Source organism: Zonotrichia albicollis, chromosome 7 (assembly GCF_047830755.1).
Source record: "Zonotrichia albicollis isolate bZonAlb1 chromosome 7, bZonAlb1.hap1, whole genome shotgun sequence".
Taxonomy (NCBI): Eukaryota; Metazoa; Chordata; class Aves; order Passeriformes; family Passerellidae; genus Zonotrichia; species Zonotrichia albicollis.
In genome coordinates this window covers 22,392,661-22,406,605 of record NC_133825.1, presented here as the reverse complement: position 1 = coordinate 22,406,605, position 13,945 = coordinate 22,392,661, and the positions used below count along the sequence as shown (strand labels likewise).

The following is a 13,945-nucleotide window of genomic DNA, read 5'->3' as shown; positions in this document are numbered from 1 at the left end:
ACTCAGTTTCTCCACAATAAACAAGGCTGCTTGTAAAACCTGGTTGACTGAGCAACAGCCTTTGCTGCATACAGCAATCCTAAGAGATTATTCATCACTTACCAAACATCAACACCCTCAGCTCACAGGCCAGACAAGCAATATTTTGAGTCCTTTGTCTTCTTTTTCAGCTTCTTTCATTAGCTCAGACATTTGTTCCTGAATCCACCTCTACCAGCTGTTAACTGCTTACCAGAAGGAGCACTGCACAAGCTGTCCAGGAAGATAAATGGCTCTCACACCACTCATTGAGTCCTCCTTTCCCTTATTAGCAGCCTGGCTTTGAGTGCCCAGTTCTCATTCCAGCCTAAAACAAATCTAAACTACAGACTGGGAGGAGACAGCTGACTCCAAGTATCAGTGTCTCATCAGCAAATATTCACGGGTGGCAACAGGTGTGCATTCCAAATATAGAGAATACACTTTTAGTTTTCTCTTCAGCCACCTTCCACAATGACTTTCAATTAATTTTGTGAAATAATCACTTCCTGCCTGTTCAGGTACTTCTGCTGCTACCAGAAACTGCATTATTGGGGTGACAGTAAGGAGAGCCAGGTTCCCCCACAGCTAAATCCATGCATGTGATCCTAGGAAGAGCAGAGCTACTGAGGTGTATTCTGCACTTCCCCACAAGTGCCCCATAATCAGTTGTAGTACAAATCCCAGGAGAACACTCACTGTCAATAACAAACAAGTAAAACTTGATCATCAGGAATTAGCTACTGGTTTTCTTGAGTGAGTCTAAAACTTCCAAAGCTGCTTTGCCACAAAGTGCAGGCTAAAACATCCACACAAGTGCCCTGCCTTGGCTTTGTCCAGGACATCTGCCAAGGTTCCCTGCTGCCACAGGCTTGCTGCAAATTTACAGAAACAATGAGTCAAAGTGAGAGGAAGCAAACAGCTGGCTGGCTGGAGTCCTCGTGCACTCATGCAAGAATTGCTCACTGAGACCAAAGCTAAAAATCTCTTTACCAAAATGAAGCATAACAAAGTATCCATGGAAATGTAAGTAACATCAGTTGGATCTCTGATAAAAGCATTCTCCTAAGCATTTACAGATACTGGGAGAGCAAAACCAGTTTTCCTTGATCCTCTAACTAGATTTGCAATATAAGAACTGTGCTAAGCCTTGTAATTTTTGTGTTACAATAACAAAAGCTACAAATCATGAAGTATGTGCACTTTAGGCTTATAATGTACAAAGTTGAATATTCAACTTTTGTGGTCCCAAGGCCCAAGAAGGTTCCATGTTCTAACTACAGAATATTCCTACTCACAAATAAAAGTGCCAAAATATTGAGATAGGCGATAATCACAGACAGAATTTACACTTGACTATAAGTAGGTAAGAAATTTAAAGTAAAATGACTCATAAACAACTTTGTTTAGTCATTTAGTGTCAAAGAAGGAAGAAGTAATTTCACAAAAATGCAGATTGCCAGAATACATGAAGAACAGTTTTAACACCTGCAATGAATTTATGCAGTACGAGGAGCTGCCATTACCTCCAGAAGGTTAATTCCAGCAATTGCACGGAGCACACTTTTCTGCAGATTAGATCTAAAAGCAGTTTTTTCCATAACCTTCCCATTTACACTGAACAACTATAGCAAGTACTACCCAACATGTCCCAATTTCCTTCACTCTGGCTGCCAAATGTTTCATAATGTGCCAGATAATTGCACTAATTCTTGCTCTGAAAGACATAAAGGATATTTATGACTTTTTCCCCTGTGTCAGCAATATGATTTGCCACAGCTGACTACCTTGAATTTTGCTGCTGTACAGGACAATACCAATGATTTATTCTGAATCATTGAAGGCCTCAGGTCACTCAGCAGGAAGTGGTATAGAGCAATCTCACTGACAGTGCCAGTTTCAAGGCTCTCCTCTCCGCCCAACCTCCAAAAAGGTGATTTTTCATAACCCTAGGAGGTAACTCAAAAGCACATCACCATGGTGTTAAGTGTTTTACAAAAAAACCCCCAGATTTACTGGGTTGTCTCCCAGAGCTGGTGAGATCAGAATGACTGCAAAGAGGTGAAGATAACATTTACAGGCAGACATCTATTTATGGCAGCTGTTGTCTTGACAGGTCACTGGCAGGGAAACCCTGTGCTGATTGCTTTCAAGGCTTCTCAGACAGGTCATTGCCACAGTGCTCAGTTTAGCTCTGAATGTACCTTAAAACCAGGCAAAGGCACATGTTCAGAAGTAGCTGGGCCATGTCCCAGAAGAGTGGGATATTTAAAACTGAAGCAGCTCATCAATCAATAAGGGAGCACACTGGATCCTTATGTGCAGATACAGCAATCACTGGGCACACATTGGGAAAATTTGGGAATGGAGATAAAGGAACAAAGCCTTCTTGCATCCAGGTGCATGCACAGAAGCCCCAGAGAGCAAATGTCACCTGATGGCACAATAGGGTCAGTCAGTGAAGTGCTTTTTGAGTTAATGTGGGGAATAGATTCTTGGTGAAGGGATAGATTCTTGGTGAAGGCCTTTTAGTATCAGCCAATGCTCATAAGTATCACCACACAACTAATCCAAACACCGATAAATAAACCTCATCTGTCTCCACTCATTTACTAACTTTAGTGTTCAGATATTAAGGAACTTGGGGTCTGTTTGCAAAGCTGCTTTGTTGCACTGCTGAATATCCTCCATGGTGAGGTTTTTTCCCCAGAGGACAGAGTGGCATAGTTCCAACCACACCACATCTTGTTAGATTCACTTCCCTTGCTGTGCTTTTGTTTAAGATATAAACTTGTATCACATCCAAAGGTCAAATTCTGGTAGACCTGGCAATAAACCCAGAGAGCAGGAAAACAGAGACCACATATAGAGACCTATGAAACAGCAGCAAGGCTTAAAAGTCCATTTCCACAAAACAAAGCCTCTCATTGATGCTGGGCACCAATTTTGCTGAATATATACTTTTAAAATGAACTTGGCTTGCCATAAAACACCCAACTGAATAACAAGGCTATTTTACTGCATAGAAGATATTAACTGCTAATAGATACATTTTGTAAAGTGTCATTGCCTTACAGTTCATATTAACCTGGCATGGCTGTGATCCACTAGAACAAAGATTTACAAGTTGTAACAGGTATAAGTATTTTAACATCCTCTAGTGTCAACAGTGAAAGGGAAAATTCTCCATTATCTGATCACACCAGGCTGTTCCTTCTTATCACCTTGACTTGCATGGCATGTTGTCCCACCTCTCATTTTTAGCTTCCAGTTTTGTGCCCACTCACCACCACCCCACACATGACTTCTCTAGCTCCAGCCAAGCACTCACTGCTCAGCTTGGATGTCAACTTGAATTTTAGTGGCAACGGCAGAATGAGTTGCTTCTCTTTCTTGGTAACAGGGATTCATTTCTCTGATATAAAATGCTGTTACAAGGCCAAAGTGGGGGTGAGCTTTTCAGAATCAAATCCAGCTAAGTAGCCCCCACAGTCAGCACTTTTTTGGGCTCAGAAAAGAGAAGTAGTTGTCATTAAACAGCTCTCTATCCCTCATGTCTCTTCATATGGTTTCTCACTTGAGGCTTGCCCTGTCTAGTCAGGGGCCAACAGAATGAAAGGGATCAATCAGCCAGATCAGAACCTGCCACATCTCCCCACAATACACCATATAAACACTTACAAAATGCTCCACTGCCTATTGGACCCAGAGTTACGACAGAAAGCCTCCCTGTGAGGTGTGACCTTGTTGTGCTGTTTGAGGCAGCTGAGCAGGGAGGACTCACTTGAACAGAGCAGGTCCAAACACGATGGCCAGGTTTTCCAGAGTCATGAAATTCACTGCACTGTAGGTTGCCACCTTTAACAGGAAAGCAGACAGGAACTGAAGAAGGTTTTGATGGGCTTTGGGCAGGCAGCTGAGCAATTGTCTCAGGTTCTCTATGCATTCTGTTGTGTTGATTTTGTGCTCTGGAGGAAAAAAAAAAACAAACCCAAACTTATAACATAGATATTCCTAATACAAACACAATTTCATCACAGATACTAGATACAGGTAAGAAGGAAGGTTTTAAAATATATTAGAACAATGTGAAGAATAAATACATCCCCAACAAGTATTTTGTACACTAAATTTTGACATATGTTTTTCACTTATGAATATTTAAGAACCATGGATTTCCCAGATATTGAGTTTTACACTGACTGTTTCTGATATTTTCCTCTTAGGGCAGAATCATCCAGCACTTGCTGCTTTCCTAATGAAATTGCAGGCAGGAGTCATGTACCTGAATCCTCAAAGCTGCCTTGAAAGACAGTGCAAGGTTGTCAGCCTTGACTCTCCCAAGAGATTTTACACATGCTGTATGATTCTCATTAGGAGGAATGAGAAATTGTAGCCTTTCAGCCCCACATCATCTTCATTTCCTGACTAATTGGTAGCTCTCAGACTCAAAACATCTTTGCTCTATAAATATGCAACTGCAGTTACACAAGAGATGCTTAAAATTCTAAATTGGGGATACTTAACATTTTCTTGGTTCTTATTCTTCAAAGAAGGGTAAAAAGGCAGAAAATGGGTTCACAAACAACTCCATTTGATCAGCAGTTCCCTATCAGTAGGATAAAATCTCCTGGTTATGAGGATTGAGATGACAGTGCTGCTCAATAATTGGCAGCTGATGCTCAAATTTGCCATAGATCACCAGGACACATCTGCGTAGCTTTGACATTGCTTATGAGCAAATCATGCCCTTGAGGGTAATTTTAGCCCTAAAAAACACATTCTGCACAGGCCAAGGTCCATGGCGCTCAACTGATTAATGAGCGAAATGGAAAAGGGGACGAAGAGGAAAAAATAACTTTAAAAAAAAACAGCAAGACTGTCCAGGGTAGGAAAAACCAGGTGCTCGCAAAAGCCCCATAGGTTGTTCTGCTCATGAAACTGCTTCCTTTCTCTTTCTTTGTAAACTCCTACAGGGCACTTCAAACAAAAGCAGCCCCCAAAGTAACCCACAAAATCCATTTATTTGTCTGCAAACACCTGAATTAGCTACCAGAATCATTGGGCAGGCTGAGAACAGAGCTCAGCCACTGCAAGCATGAATGGGGAGCAGGCAGAGGGCTGTTGGGGTGCTCTTTGCATGCTGCTCCACACACTGCTGTCCAAGATTTCAAGAGGACTGGAAAAATAAATGCTAACTAAAAACACAGCTCTAAATAACAACAGTGATGTGCAGAAAAACCTCCTTTAACAGGGCAGGTTAAATAAAAAAAGAGGCTTCAGCTTGGAAGAGAAGTGAGGCAAGGACTATATAAAGACACAAGCAGCATTATGGTGGTGGTTGCACTAAAACTAAAAATATTATCTCAGTAACTAGTATGGTATACAATTTAAAAAAGAAAGCATGCAGAGGAAGAGCTTTCTCAAAGAGAACAAGATAGGATTGCAGGATTCATTGCCACAGGAAGGAAGGGAACCCAAAAGACTTAATGAATTTTAAAAAGACTGTAGACAAGTTCGTAGATGCCTGGTCCCTCCAAAGCAATTAAACATGAGCTTCAGGTTAAGGAAACACAAAACCTTGTTTATAGAAAGTGTAATGAATACATTATCTGTCACTGTCAGAGAATGGACAGAAGCATGGAAGGTGCCCGTTCTGTACCTTGGAAAGTTTTTAGCAAGCCAGAACAAATATTGTCTGGAAAAACAGCCACTGGTAGTTCTTTCAGAAAGAGCTTCAGGAGACTGGCCACAGAATCAACATCTCCATCATTAATAAGGTCTACTTTTTCCCCTTGATTGTACTTCTGCCTCAATTCCTTGATTTTGTTTGCTGAGCCACCAACCCGAAATATACCGACACGCTCCAGACCTGTATGAGAAATGCAGAACAGTGAGCAGTGCTTGTTTACTTTATCACATCTTTGTGCTGAGAACTGGAGTTCAAAAAGCAAGAGCTCCTTTAAGAAAGCACAATAATTGTAAATAAGGGCTTTCCAGCATTTACAGCTGAAAAGTAAACCTTAAACAAAGAATATCAGTTTCCAGAAGCCAAGCAGGAAAAATATGAACTTACCAAATACCTCCAGGTACTCCACCATCTGTGCCACAAGAGAAGGAACCCCACATTGCTTTGCATCTTCTACAAGGGTTTCCAGAGGAACACCAAATGTGCTTCCTTCTCTGCTGAACTGTAGCTCTGGTGAAACTTTGTTTGTTGTGTGCCTAACTTGTATAGAGGAGAACGATTGCTGGGGAATAAAAACAATCAAGTGGTAAACGGTGACTGGCTTTTATTATTTTAACCTCCAAAGATCTACTACTTGGGCAAAATTACTGTATTCTTTGTAGCATCTTAGTACAGATTTTATTTCTACTGTATATTCTTCCTAATATTCTTCTGTAGAGCTGAGGTGAGACCTGTGATGGGGTAAACTCCAGTAAAGCCCCCTCACCCTACAGTCAGGGAAAATGGGCCTTGTGTTGAGGCAGATGGGCTGTTCAGGACAGTGAGGGGTCACTTGCCCTCAAAAGAGCCCCAAAAGTCAGGAAAAAGCTGACCCCTTGCTGGTGCACAGCCTTCCAACTCTATGAAACTTGTGAATTTCTACTTAATTCCTGAGGATAAAAAATGCAAGATTATGAAGGAACATGAAGTGGAATTTAAGCATCAGCCATGGCGCACGCCTCGGAAGTGGTTCCTTTTTGCTTACCCAGTTTTTCCAAATTTTTTACCCCATTTTACCCCAACAACTGGTGCAAAAGCATTAAAAAAATCACAAAAAACTTGCACTTTTCAAGCTGTCTGATGAAGAAAGCTCCTTTTCCATTCTACAGGGCATGGGCTGGGGAGTCTGTGGGCTCTGGTGGGGCCCTGTCCCTGAGGGCGGCTGAGGGGCTCTGTGAGGACGGGGCTGCCCCAGGCGGGCACAGCGGCTCTGCAGCCCCTTAGGGCCACCTGGGGCTGTTTAAAAACATATTTCTAAATAGGTGGTCAGATAAATATAAATTTATTTATATTTATTTAAAAATAAATATAATAACTATATATTTAATAATAATGTCCCTCAGAAATATTTTAAAAAAGAGGAAATTCTGCCCGGCCCTGTGAAAGGCATCCTGGCTGCCCTGCCTGCTTTCCCACCTCCCCGAAGCCCCTTGCTTTCCATGACCCACAGTAATTGCTGCATTCCATCCTCATTCCTTCCAGGCAAGGAGAGCACAAGTCCAAACCAGGAACTAGGACTATTTAAACAGTACCTAAAGGAGATTTTAATTTTTTTTTTTTTTTTTTTGTATCATTGCCTCAAACCAGCCTTGTTTTCAATGTTTTTTTGTTACTGTGTTTTCAGAAGGAAAAGAGAAAGATTTTCCTATGGGTTTGTAGTTGATCTGCCTTAGTGAAGCTGTTTTTCACACACTCTGCCTGCAGCAGAGCCATGAGCTGGAGCTCCAGGCCAGCCCTGCTGCCATGGCAAAAGCACACACAGCCCTCAAAACACCCCAGGCCATTTTGCTCTTTCAATACATAGGAAAGCTTAGACTGTGATGTTAGTTTTACAGCATGAATAGTTATCTAAAAAGAACAAATATCAGCATGTGCCAAACATATTTTACAGCATTTTTGTATATAAGCTACGAGGTGTAACAAAAAGCCTCTAAAATATCTGTGCACCATGACTGTAAATCCCTCCCTTTTCCCCTCCCAGATGCAGCAGAGCCTTCTCAGAAAAGAGGAAGGGTGAGAGGAAGGAGTGAAGCAGCCAGATTTAAGTTCACTTACACAGATGGAAAGGGAGGCACCCGCTCCCATGTTAGGCTGCAGCAGAGTGCCAGGGTTTCAGCTGTGCTGCTCCAAGACACCATCACCTTTCTTCCCCTGCACAGAGCCGTGCAGCCTGGCCAGAGCTCACTGCAGCCATGGGGCTGTCCCTCTGCAATTAACTTATCATAGTACAATTGCTAGGCATCACCTTAATCAGTGGTTTCCCTCCAGAGCCAGTGGAAGGTAGAAATTAACTCGTAGTAAAAGAGGACTGCTCGCAGCCAGCACTTCCCTGTGGAGGCACCTTGCACAAGCTGAGGGCTGAGTTACCACCAGGAGATGTTTCCATGGCACCTACCACACACAGTGCCACAGCTTTCCAAGCCACACTGATCCTGGGCCTGATATTTGCTCTTCAATGGGTTTCTGCAGTACAGGTTTGCAGATATTCCTACTGCCCTGCTGTCCCTCCTGCCTGCTACAGCAGCAAGGAAAATACTGTGACGTGGCGCTCTATATACGCACTATAGCCACTTTTTTGTATAACACATACACTATCATTTTGGCCAACACATGGGCAAGGGCCCATCCAGTTATTTTAAAATATGAAGATGCAATTAAGCCTAACACCCTTTATAATTTTTTCAGATACAAAGCCTTGTCCTGGGAAATAAGTCATAAAGAAACAGCATTGCAGTAAAATCTAGTTGGGGGAGATTTTTACACAAACTTGGTAGGTACACATGAAACAAAAGCAGAACACACAAGGCACAAAAAAGTAGAGGTGCTGAGCCAGACCCTTTTGGTGGAGCACTAGAAAAGCAGGAGTTACTCCAACACCACACTGGTGCAGCACAGACAACAAAGACAGTTCCCTCTACCTCAGGAGAAGGAATACCACTTAAAAACTAGGGCAGATCTTTAGCCCACTTACCTCTCCACAGGATCCCTCTATAAGGTCTGAAAATGCTGTGGCTTAGGGCTTCCTTCCTCTGCCTATGGAGCTGGCTCAGAAAAATCCACATCTTCCTCACCACACCTCAGCCTGGCCTGTCTCTGCAAACAAGCTCCACCTGTGCCCACAACCACAGCTGTGGCTGTTTAACCTGTTAAAAATGCTGTACCCAACACCTCAGCTGTGGCTATTTAGCCTGTTAGAAATGCTGTGCCCACCACCTCAGCTGTGGCTATTTAGCCTGTTAGAAATGCTGTGCCCATCACCTCAGCTGTGGCCATTTAGCCTGTTAGAAATGGTGTGCCCATCACCCCAGCTGTGGCCATTTAGCCTATTAAAAATGCTGCACCCATCACCTCAGCTGTGGCCATTTAGCCTGTTAGAAATGCTGTGCCCACCACCACAGCTGAAGCCATTTAGCCTGTTAAACATTCTGTGCCCACCACCTCAGTTGTGGCTGCTCAGCCTGTTCAAGCTGCTGGGCCCACAGGAGGTCCTGGGGCTGAGGCTCCTGTACCCCAACACTGCTAAATATGAGCGACAAAAGAGAGAAGCAAGTGTGAGTGCCCTGTCACAGCAGTGTGATGCTCTGTGCTCATGGCTGAGGGCACAGGGGGCATTTTGGTGTGACATCCCCTCCCTGCTGCGCTCAGCTCCTCTGCCCTGCAGCCTCCCTGCCCTCAAACCCTTAATTGCTGTTTGCAGGAGCACCAGCAGCTCCCCCACCTTTGCTGGGTCCCTTTGGGACGGACCAAAGCACCAGGCACTCAGAGTCACCTTAGCCATGCCTGTGAGCCTGCAGCAATCTGCACTCTGCAGAGAAACATATCACATATGTTTCATGAAACATATATGTACCTATTCCTGTGCAAAGCCTACAAATTGAAACAAAAAATGTTTAACTCTCTAACTCTTTGCTACCTGCCCCACAGTACATATTTCTGATTCACATTCTGATTTTCCATCTTACTAGATGCCACAGGAGCCATCCTACTGACATGTCACTCCTCCCTGCTTCAGCTCAGCGTGTAAACTGTAGGTCAACACCCTTCAAACAACAAATTCTCCACCTGAGCAGCAAACACAAATTTTATCTCTTGACTCATAACAAGGCAGCAGCCACTGCGATCAACCCCTTGGTCTCGACTGCTCCTGCGACTCCAGTTATTGAAGAATTCGCTTCCAAGCGCTGCCTGCCGGCTCGGGCAGGGCTCCCGGAGCATGCAGCAGCTAGAGGGCACACGAGCCTTGCAGAGAGGGGGTCCTGCAAGCCCCAGTGCCGGCAGGCAAGGAGCCCGCCCCTGGGCAGGGTTTTCCTTTGGTGCTGAGCAGCTCCGAGCATCCCTCCGGATGATTTCTCCTCGCATCGCAGCTGTACAAAAGAGGAGGAGGCTGCAGGCAGCGCAAATTAAACATATAACTGCTCACACTGTGTAGCTGAAGTTCCAACCCTTCCTCCACAACCTCTGGATCAAAGTCAGCCCCTGCAGGACTTCAGATGTATGAAAAGGATGTGTGGTGCTTTGAGGAGCCACCCTGACTTCAAGGGGCACGTCTAAATGAAAAGCAAAGCTTTTGGTCTCGCAGCACCCTGCTGCCCAGGGGAAGGCTTGTGAGGAAAGGCAGTGCCCCAGCCTGGCTGTGTGAGGGGCTGGCCGAGCACCAGGGGCTGCCTTTGTACTCTCTGCACTGGGGCCACTCCTCCAGCTGCTGAATGAGCCACTTGTGAGGGTTGCGGATGTTTCAAAAAGATAGAGAAAGGATAAACACGAAAGGAAAACAGAAAAGTTTAGTTTTGCTCCTTAGAGAACCAGGTTTTTACAGCAGCATTTGGAACAGCAGGATCCCTGTGGGAGAGGGCAGAGGTAAATCCGCTGTCAGCAGCAGTAAAAAACAATAGCAGCAAGAAAAATAATTAACTGAGGCTTCATGGTTCATTGAAGTTTTCCTTCAAAGCTGCAAGCAGCCTGCTCTGCTGACTTGGTGATCTGTGTCTCAGCTTCAGGAGTCTCCAAGCACCCAGGCAAGGGGGAAAGCAAGCCCAGGAGCTGAGCAGGGAGTGCGTGCCCCCAGGGATGTGATGTGGACAGTCCTGCACGGCCCACACCCAGCTGGAGTGTGGCTCTGGATTAGCAGCAAACACTGGGGCAAGCAGCGCTGCTGATGGCAGCTGCAGGCTTTGGGCACTGTCATGCTGTGATACATCAGTTGCACCACCTCAGCCTTGAGAACCCTTGGGAGCTAAGCCCATAAAAACATCCCTGAATTATCACTAAGAACAGTCAGGGATGATACACACGGCTGAGATTCTGTCAGACAAACCTGTATTACTGGCTTTCAAAGCAGGTTTTCATCTCACACACAGCATTTGTATATTTTATCCCAATCCACCAAGAGCAACTTGAAACAGTAAACTTGGTAAATTCTGAAAATTTGCACATTTTATGGACCTGATAGATAAACTATAGGGCTTCTCAAGCAAAAGGAAAAAATAGAAATAAGAGCTACAACCAAGACAGAAGTAGACATGGAAAAATGCATTTCATATTAGGTAATCATTGGCAAGAAATGAGGCATCTCTCTCTCTTGATTGCTACAGTATCAATATAAGTTTTCCTACATTTTAGCTGGTAAAAGTCATAGCAGAGACGTAAGGACTGGTTGCCACACATCCTTCATCACAACAATCTGATTGCCAACCGTGCCTACTCGCCAAGTTAAATTATCAGCAAGGAAGAGTTGCTGTCCTGACAAGAAAGCAGCTCTCCCCTGCTGCTACTTGCACTGCTTTTTGCTGTGCCCATGGGAAGAGTACACAGGCCACAACACCTCCTGCCAGGGGAGCCCTTGTCAGCCCAGCAGCATCCCCTCTGACTTGATTCCTGCTCACAGCTGCTCAGGTGGCTTTCTCTGGAAATGCCAGAAGACAGAGAAGGGTGTGCCTGCAGAGCCAGGGCCAGCCAGGTTCGGGGGAGCTGCCCCTTCTCCAGCACCAGGCGCACAGGAGTGCAGAGCTGGGCCTGAGCACATATCCCTGAGTCACAGCAAGGCTCCTTCCACTGGAGACACTGCACCTGGCAGCCTGCGAGCTGCTTCTCTCTATCTGAGCCCATCTCTGGCAGGGGGTGTGTTGGTGTCCCGAGGTGGCTCAGCTGAGCTGGTTTCCAGGCAGCTGAATTACAGGCATGTGGAGAACTGCCCAATGAAACAGTGGGAGGCAAATGCTCAGACTGCTTGCTGGCCCTATTTTTTTTTTAATTTTTTTTTTTTGTCTTCCCAGCCCATTAAACCTTCTAGCATCATCTTTTTTAAAGGCTTTTGAAAAGCCTGCAGAAAGCTGCACAATTCCTTGGCAGTTTTGTGGAACTGAAAGTGACTGGCAGGCGACAGATCAATAAAAGCCAATATTCCTCTCTCGGAGTGAAATGTCATGAAGGTTGTTTTGGAGCCTGCCTCTCTCTGCTTCCTGTTTTGAATCTCATTTTCTTCCTCTAATCTCCACCTGGCACTTAAACCTCTTCATTTTCTTGATGCTGTTCCAGGGAAAACAAGTCAGCATTCAAAGTGCAATATTGCTTCATTATCTAAAGGCGCTATCACGCTGTTGCTGCTAAAGAGCAGAACACCAGCAAAAATAGCCACAAGCTGAAAACTATTGTAATGAGGCAAGTAGAGCTCTTTTTCAGGCCCTACAAATTATTTGAAATCTGTATTTCTATTATAATTCTGTCTGTATCATGAAATTGGCTGATTCCAGGTTAATTTCTCCAAGAAACAGAAAGATGAAAAACGCAAAGGAACACAGAATTTTTGCAATCATGGTTTGCTCCTTGCTCCTTGACAATTTGATGGCAGCAAATTTTCTGCTCATTTTCAAAGGGAATTTGAAATGTTGGATTAGTTTCAGCAAAAGTTGCAAGCACCAGGCCAGTTTCTGCATCCCAAATCATCCTCCCAGGAAGGCAGACCTCCCAGAGGCTCCATCCACAAACTGCTGCTGGTTTCTGACAGCTCCCCACAGCTGAAGGGAGACTCAGCTTCCAGCTTCAGCTCCAGGCAGCTCATGGGGTATTAATCTCTTGCTGAAGCAATTATCTCTGGCACCATATGCCACCATTTTTCATAAATAATACAGTTTCAACACAAAATTGCCTCTTTGAAGAGCTGTGAAGAAGTAAGACAGGATGATTAGTCCTTGCCTCCTCTCTGGCTCTAGCTTGCACAGCACCTGAGGTGGGGATATAAAAAGAAAAGAAAAAGGAGGAGTACACTCAACAAAGGCATCCTCTTGCACCACGGACACTGCCCTAGCCCATATAAAAGTCAGGCATAGGCAGTTTTTCCTTTGTAGTTCTCCAATGGCATAGAACCACTCCTTACTGGTTCATTTCAAAGGAGTTGCTCCTATTATGTTCAATAAACTCTGCTTTATGCAGTCTTGTGATACTACTTCTTGAACAAAATTAGAGAAAACTCAGAGAAAGACTCTCAGAATGCAGACCTTTCCCCCCCCCAGAGGCAGCAGCATCTCCATCAATTTTCCCAGTTTCAGATATGATAAAACCCTATTTGGAGTTATTCAGTATGTCATATGAAAATTCAGGTCTCCCATTTCTAAAGCAACAAGGTAATGGTCTGCTCAGGGGGAATCTCTTCTTCCCATCTCCCTCTCCCAGAAATCTTTTTGGTAGCTAAAATTCCTACACCCAGAAGAGTGACTTCTTAATCATTTCATATCATGGATACACCAGGGAGGAACCAGATTGTCAAACCTACTCTCACAAATATATTTTTTGTTCCCTACTTGTTCCCAGTACCTCCACATGACTCTGTTTAACTTGAAGCAAATGTTATTTAATTAAGCATTTTTCTGATCTCTTGCACAACCTTGTACAAAGCATTTATTGTAATTCACAGAATCTGAGAATACTACTGCAGATGATTTCAGTTATCCCAATTTGGGAGGATGTAATTACCCCCAAGTAATACAAAGCAGGGACACAGCCACTCCAACCCAGGGACATTTTAATTAAAAAGCAAAGTAATTGGATTCCAATGAAAGGCAGCATGACCTAATCCAACCTAATATGCCTCTCACATATCAAAATTTAAAGTTAGAACCACAAAAACCCACACAATTTAGATACAATCTGTAAATACAGAGTTGGTCAGAGCACTGGCCATTTACTGAACAGGGTGTAGGTATT

At 44.2% G+C, this 13,945-nt stretch overlaps 1 protein-coding gene across 7 annotated transcripts in view; it reads right to left on the bottom strand.

The window, feature by feature from the left end:
* The window catches only part of FAM13C (family with sequence similarity 13 member C), a 114,457-nt gene extending 106,354 nt beyond the window's left edge, over positions 1-8,103 (bottom strand). For 4 of the 7 annotated variants that reach the window (XM_005488046.3, XM_026794091.2, XM_014267764.3 and 1 more), the window contains exons 1-4: positions 7,802-8,102; positions 6,095-6,269; positions 5,681-5,890; positions 3,803-3,986 (exon numbers count right to left, since the gene is read on the bottom strand). In XM_005488046.3, coding sequence (XP_005488103.2) covers positions 3,803-3,986; positions 5,681-5,890; positions 6,095-6,269; positions 7,802-7,831 — 599 coding nt within the window. In that variant the 5' untranslated portion in view covers positions 7,832-8,102. Of the gene's footprint in view, positions 1-3,802; positions 3,987-5,680; positions 5,891-6,094; positions 6,270-7,801 lie in introns of all 7 variants that reach the window. The other 3 variants (XM_014267762.3, XM_074544650.1, XM_005488047.3) reach the window with 2 other exon arrangements.
* Between the last annotated feature and the right edge of the window lie 5,842 nt (positions 8,104-13,945).